At 44.1% G+C, this 7,082-nt stretch overlaps 1 protein-coding gene across 4 annotated transcripts in view; it reads right to left on the reverse strand.

Annotated features, from left to right (window-relative positions):
- The window catches only part of Nox4 (NADPH oxidase 4), a 146,682-nt gene extending 140,027 nt beyond the window's left edge, over positions 1-6,655 (reverse strand). For 3 of the 4 annotated variants that reach the window (XM_048360099.1, XM_048360097.1, XM_048360098.1), the window contains exons 1-2: positions 6,496-6,655; positions 5,797-5,892 (exon numbers count right to left, since the gene is read on the reverse strand). In XM_048360099.1, coding sequence (XP_048216056.1) covers positions 5,797-5,892; positions 6,496-6,552 — 153 coding nt within the window. In that variant the 5' untranslated portion in view covers positions 6,553-6,655. The remainder of the gene's footprint in view (positions 1-5,796; positions 5,893-6,495) is intronic. The other variant, XM_048360100.1, reaches the window with a different exon arrangement.
- Positions 6,656-7,082: the final 427 nt, after the last annotated feature.

The following is a 7,082-nucleotide window of genomic DNA, read 5'->3' on the forward strand; positions in this document are numbered from 1 at the left end:
ACAGCATGGTGTACATAAAGATCTTTGAAATGGACAATATGACTAGTACATTTACCCAGACATCAACCAGCTATGACCACACACTTGCTGTGTGAAAGCCCAGGAACAACCACGAGAAAAACTACTACAAAACATATTCGTCCTTTACTTAATATTCTGCCACTTTGGAAATGATTTCTCTGAAAATTATCATTTTAAACCATTATTCCAGTGTAAAAACAGGCTGAACAAAGAAATGGACATTCATTCCAGTACTGATTACTAATGTTCCCCTAAGTATCCAAAGTCTCTGCCAACAGAAAGCTCATAAGATGTGCAGAAGTCTAAGAGATGTTTATAATTTATGCCACTTAATGAGAGCATACAACTTCTCATCCAATAGCAGGAGGGAGAGGATAATTACCAATAGCCAGATTTTTTTTTATTAGTTTGGCTCATTGACTAGTTGTCCTTTTAATGCAAAATATGTTCATATGGCCCTTGAACATTAGATTCCCCCTCCCAAAAAAGTCTATACTTGAACAATCCAAACTGGAATTCACTAGGTACACATGGACATTCAAGATATGAAATATGTGGGCTGGGGATATGGCCTAGTGGCAAGAGTGCCTGCCTCGGATACACGAGGCCCTAGGTTCGATTCCCCAGCACCACATATACAGAAAAACGGCCAGAAGCGGCGCTGTGGCTCAGGTGGCAGAGTGCTAGCCTTGAGCGGGAAGAAGCCAGGGACAGTGCTCAGGCCCTGAGTCCAAGGCCCAGGACTGGCAAAAAAAAAAAAAAAAAAAAAAAAAAAAAAAAAGATATGAAATATGTCTGATTATTAGGAGACACGATTTTTAGGTTTATCAGCTGTGTGTGTGTGTGTGTGTGTGTGTGTGTGTGTGTGTGTAGTGTGCTTTGAACTCAGGGTCTAGAGCATGCTAGGCTGATGGTTTAACCATTTGAGCCGTTCATCTAACCCTATTTTATTTTGCTGGTTACTTTGGAGATAGAATCTTGTGAATTTATCTAACAGGCTGGTTTCAAACAATATTCCTCCAGATCTCAGCCTCTTGAGTAAGTGGGATTGCCAGAATGAGCTACCAGTGCCTCGTTAGTTTTCTCCGTGATTTTGTTGTTTGTTTTCTTGCTATAATTGCTCAGAATGGCTTGAAACTTGAGTTCAAGCAATCCTCCTGCCTTAGCCTCCCGTGTAGCTATATCGGTCTACAAAGGTGCACTATCATACATGACTCCTAATTTAAATCTTAAAGTTGTTATTAGATGGTCTTGAAGTATCTTTGGAAAAACGAGTATGTGGAACTACATTTTCACTACTAAGTTACAAAATCTAAACACAGACTGGGTATTTCTGCTAAAAAACGAATGAACTGTAATATGCATCAACATTAAAATGCATATTATATTTTCAAAATTGGTATAATAAAATAATAATGTAAAATAAATACTTTTTAAAATAGTGACTATATGTCAAAATGATATTTGGATATATTAGCTTAAATATTTTTTCCTTAATTCCTCCGTATTCTTTTTACATTATATTTTTATTTTTTTCGTTTTGTTTTTTGCTTTCAATTAATTTTGGTGGTACAAGGATTAAAACTCAGAGCTCATACTTGGTGGGCTTGCACGCTCGGCAGACACTCTACCACTAGAGCCATGCCTCCTGCATAACTCTTTGGTGGTTATTTTGGAGACGGAGTCTTGCAGACTTTTCTGTCCAGCACAGCTTCAACACTCAATACTCCAGAGTAGCTAGGGTAATAGGCCACCAAAGTCTAGCTCTTGCATTATATTTCTGTATAGCAATCATGATTTAAAAAAAAGAATACTGATACTATAATTACCGACATAAGCCAAATGGTTTAGGACAAACGTGTTGTATGAGAGAAAAGCAAAGGTCAGGGAAAAACTATACTCTAATTCTGATACTGACAATCCAAAGATACTTAAACAAATGTGTGACTTTTCTTGGTATGAAAAACCGAGATATGAGCATCAAGGAGCCACACCTATAATCCTAGCTGCTCAGGAGGACTGCGAGGAAAGCTATTCGAAGCTAGACTGCCAGTAAAAATCAGATCACATTCCAGTCTGACATGAGCACAAAATAAGAAGCTATTTCAAAAATACCCAGAGGGAAAAAGGGACTAGAAGTGTAGCTCAAATGCAGAGTGCCTACCTAGCAAGTAAAAAATGAAGTTCAAACACCAGTGTCATGCACAATAAAGAAGGGAGAATAGTTTCCTAGTTAAAATAAAATATTTGTCAAGTGTCTGACATGTAACAGGTACAAATAACTGCATAAATCATTTTCCAGTGCAAATTACAAAGAGTAGGTAATTACTTAAAACTAACTTCTAGTGAGTATGTCTTCCTGCAAGTAAGTTTGTGAGCTGAGTGCTACTAGCTCACACCTGAAATCCTACTTTGGAAGCTGAGATCTGAGGATTATGACTCAAACACAGCCTGGCCAAGAAAAACAGTGAAAAATTCACTCGAATTACCCAGAAAAAAAAAAAGAAAAGTAGAGCTGTGGCTCAAGTGATAGAATGCTAGCCTTAAGAGAAAAAAAAATGCTCAGGGGCAACAACCAGGCATTGAGTTCAAGCCCCAGTCTCAGCACTAAAGAAAAAGACTGACTCTGGACCCTTCTAGCCTTAATTAAGGCTAGGTTCTACAGATGAATGACAGCAACCTTTATACCCAATGGTCTTACCCAAAGGTTCCAAAAATGAATATACTATTCTCACTTATGTTTCCAAATGGTATAATCAGACTGACTTCCAAAACCATCACAATTTTTATTAACCTAAATCTCACCTAAAAGACATTTCTACCTTATGTCCTCTGCAAGACTTTTACATGTCTGTTATATGAAAAGCATTATGAGTTCTTATTCTATGAAACCACACCACAATCACTAGAAGATAAGGGAAGGTAAGCCTAAAACAAATGACATTATACATTCCTTCTTCAAGTCAATAGGAAACCTGTGGAAAGTGTTCTTTTATCATGAGCCTAATATATAATTGAAGCATCTATCACACTTGTTCAGATGACCTAGTAACTAGAAAATTCACGACATAATTCCTGGAAAGCAAGAGCTTTAGATTATCTTTTCAAGATGAAGCAAAGAAACCCAGTCCTCTTCTACAAGGAGGCTTGTTAAATGTTGAATCCACCTCAGGTACAATGGCTCAAGTCTGTCGATACTACTCAGCAGACAGAGATTAGGGGAAGAGATTTCAGGCCAACCCAGGAATAGTGTTCAAATGATTCTGTCTTAATCAATGGCTGGACAAAGGCACGTGCTTGTCATCCCCGTGACACAGGGGAGCACAAGTAGGAGGATTATAGCTTCAGCTGTCCTAGGCATAGAGTGAGAGTCTACCTCAAAAATAACCAAGACAAAATAAGGTCTGGAGGCATGGCTCAAATGTAGAGTGCCTGGTTAGCAAGCTATGTGGTACCATTGATAGGACTCAGTACCATCAAAAACACTGCTGAATCCTGATTAGATAGCTTGCATGTCCATGCACTGATTAGTCAGTTCTACATTATCCCAGGGAAGAGAAACATTCACTGACCTTCCTCTTGGCCAATCTTCTTGCTTCCCATTCTACTCCTACCCTTCTAGTTGGCTTTTATGTCATTTGTGTATGCCGGTGTATGCGCATGTGTGTATATGGAGAATCTTAATATTACCTAGTTTATCATCAAAATGAATTTGAAGTTGAATTGTTAAAGTCACACTATCAACGTTCATACAAAATAACTTGTTAGTTCCCATCACACTTGTCTATAAATTAAAATAATAACCAGCTGGATGCCAGTGGCTCATGCCTATATCCTAGCTACTCAGAAGGCTGAGATCTGAGGATCACAGTTTGAAGCTAATCTGGGCATGAAAGTCCATGAGACTCTTATCTCCAATTAACCACCAGAAAACTGGAAGTGGCGCTGTTGTTCAAAGTAGTAGAGTGCTAGCCTTGAGCAAAAGAGCTCAGTGACAGTGTCCAGCCCCTGAGTTCAAGCCCCAGGACTGGCAACAAAAAAAAAGAAAAGAAAAAATATTTTACATTATATATGTTCATAATGTTCACTTATAGCTTTCCATATTATTGCAATAACTTTCCATTTTATTAGTAATACAAACACCTTTTAATCCTGAACACATTTTGCCACTGTACTTTTCAAGAGTTTTTTTCAAGTTATTCATCAATTTATATAATAAATCAGAAGTCAAATAAACCCCTCACCAAAAGTCCATCAATTTATTAGCTCTCACTAAAGGTAAATTTCTAGAAAACAAAATAAGAGTGCTAGATTAGCAGATCTTATGAGTTTCTTAGGGAAATTTTTCTTAACTTGATTATCAAATTACAATTAACATGTTGCATTTTCCATCCAGCTTGAGGCCAGGGGTAAAATGTTATTCTGTATGGTTTGCCTTGGTAAAAGGATTTATTCACATTTATACTTATGATATGCCAGGGACATTACAACTCTTCTGTTTTAGCTTGACACAGGTTTTACAATAGCCTGAGTAGCTGTGGTGAGGGGGGAGGGAGGGAGGAAAGGAGGAAATATAATTTCCAAATGCCCAATAAAATGTGGGGTTATTTTTTCCTCAATCCAGGAACTACATAGATACTAAGCTTTTAAAAAGATGGTAGTGAAAATAGCATTTCATTGCATAAATGCCAACTAATTAACTCAGTTGCAACTTATTTCAGAATTAACATGTGCCAGTCACTCACTACTCGTGGTGTTGTCTATACTGTATCTATAAGGGGTAAGAAGGAGGGATGGTTCCAGTGACTTAATTTGATTTGATTTTAGTCACTAACCTATGAAAAGGAAAGCAATACATGTTGTCTTTAGAATGTGTTTTCCTCCCCAGTAAGGACAAATCTATTAACTCAAGTTTCCTAACATTTTGCAGTATGTTTTATATTTTTTGCTTTTTGCTTGGAAAATGCAATTTCTACAAAGTGTGATGTCTGCAGAAATACTGTATGAAGTGAGGATAGGAAGAGGAAATTAAGGAAGAAACAGAATAGAGAAGACTGACAACATGAAATATATCAGAGTCAAGTTTGGCATAATATCATTCTCCAGCCAGAACATTAGAAATCGAATTAGCCACTAACCTAGACAAGCAGCTGAGAATCACCCACAAAGAGTAACCCCAGCAGACACTTACTCATGAGAACCAGAACAGTCAGTGAAAAAAAGAACCTTGCAGACATGGTATGCAGATGCTTTGGGGAACGCAGAGAGGGTTGGCAAGTGCTGGCTAAAAGCCTGTCATCCACTGGTCCCCTTCCCAAAACTGGCAACAGTTTCCAGGTACTAACACCCTCATGTGGCAGGGCCATCCATTTCACTCTTGCAGAAACTCCCTTTGGCAGCTGAGGATTGAGGTTCAAAGCTGGACCAGTGCAGGTAAGTCCACAAGACTCATCTTCAATTAGCCAACAAAATATCTGAAGTGGAACCGTTAAATAACCAGCCTTCAGGGAAAAAGCTAAGGGACACTAAGTATCTAGACTCAAACTTCAAGGAGAGAGAGGAGAGAGAGGAGAGAGAGGAGAGAGAGAGAGACAGACAGACAGACAGACAGACAGACAGAGAAACCAGACCGGGAGAAATAACCTTTGGTTCTTAGAACCAAGACAGATATAAAAATGGTTAATGAAGACAACTGAACCCTTTGAGACCAACCACCGTTTCTCTGTTGCATACAATAACTGAGTGGGTTCAACCCATCCCACCAGATCCACTTACCCCCAACATCTGGTGGAGGTAGTGATACTCTGGCCCTTGGTTGTACAGCAGGAAAGTTTTCCAGAAAAGCAGGACATTCAAGGACAGCCAAATGAACTGAGCAAGACAAAAAATAATAATAATAATAATTTTTAAAAAGAGAACTATCACTTGATGAACACAACGCTCAGTCTGTCTTTTGGGACCAGGTCCTTAGAAAGCTGTCTCAGCCATTGCGTAAGAGCTCCCCTCTTAGGAACCAGAAAGCTGAGCACCTGAGCGCGGACGCCCGCCCGGCTCCCCGGCTCCCCAGCCCCCCCCCCCCCCCCCCCCCCCCCCGCCTGAGAGGATGCTCGGGGCGCGCGCCGGTGTCCTCAGTAACTTTCTGGTGGCATCCGCAGCACCCAGCGCGTCCCCAAGGGCGTTCCTGGCATCGCCTTTGTCCCGGGCAAATGGGCAGCAGAGCAAAGCCAGCAACTACCTCCCAAGGGTTCCCAGGAACCCAGCTCCCCGAAGGAAGCCCCTCTCCCCAGCCTCCACATCCGCCCTCCCTCCCGCGTGGGAGCCGGGGGTCCGGAGAGGAGGAGGTCCGCGCGCGTCCCGCCGCCGCCGCCGACCTCACCGCCTCCACGGGGTCGGGAGCGGCCAAGTTCGCCTTGGAGGAGAAGAAACTTGGCCGCTCCCGGCGTCCCGCCCCGCGCGCCGCCGGGGTCGCCCTACCAGGCAGAGGTGTTTCACCCCCTCGTTGGCCAGCCAGCTCCTCCAGGACACCGCCATGTCGCCCGCCGAAGTGTCGCCCGCCGCCGCCCGCCCGCTCCGGTGCGCCCCGAGCCGCTGCGCCCCTGGCCGGCGGGGACCGCGGGTCCAGCGCGCGGCCCGCGGGGGCGGGGCGGGGTCAAAGGCTGAGTGGCCGCCGCGGAGAGCCGGCGGGGGAGCCGGCGTCCCCGGGTGGCGTCCCCGGGTGGGCCGGGCCGGGGCCGGGGCGGGGGCGGGGCCGGGGCGTGCGTGCGTCCCCCACCCCGGGCTCCGCTCCTCTCCGCGCCCCGCGCCGCGCCGGCCCCTTTGTCTGGGGCGAGCCTGCGGTGGCGGCGGCGGCGGCGGCGGCGGCAGCTCGGGTGTCCACGACCTTCCCAAGCCCCCCACCCCGTTCCAAAGACCGCGGTACGGCGAGCGGGGGGGGGGGTCGCCCGGCCCCTCGGCGCGCGCCCGGGCTCCTCAGCCGCTCATGGTCCCCGGGAAAAGTGAAAATAAGAATCGCCACCCAAAGAGACTTGGTGAAGAAACTGGAGCCGGAAGTGGCCATCCGT

This window comes from Perognathus longimembris, chromosome 13, assembly GCF_023159225.1.
Source record: "Perognathus longimembris pacificus isolate PPM17 chromosome 13, ASM2315922v1, whole genome shotgun sequence".
NCBI classification, from domain to species: Eukaryota; Metazoa; Chordata; class Mammalia; order Rodentia; family Heteromyidae; genus Perognathus; species Perognathus longimembris.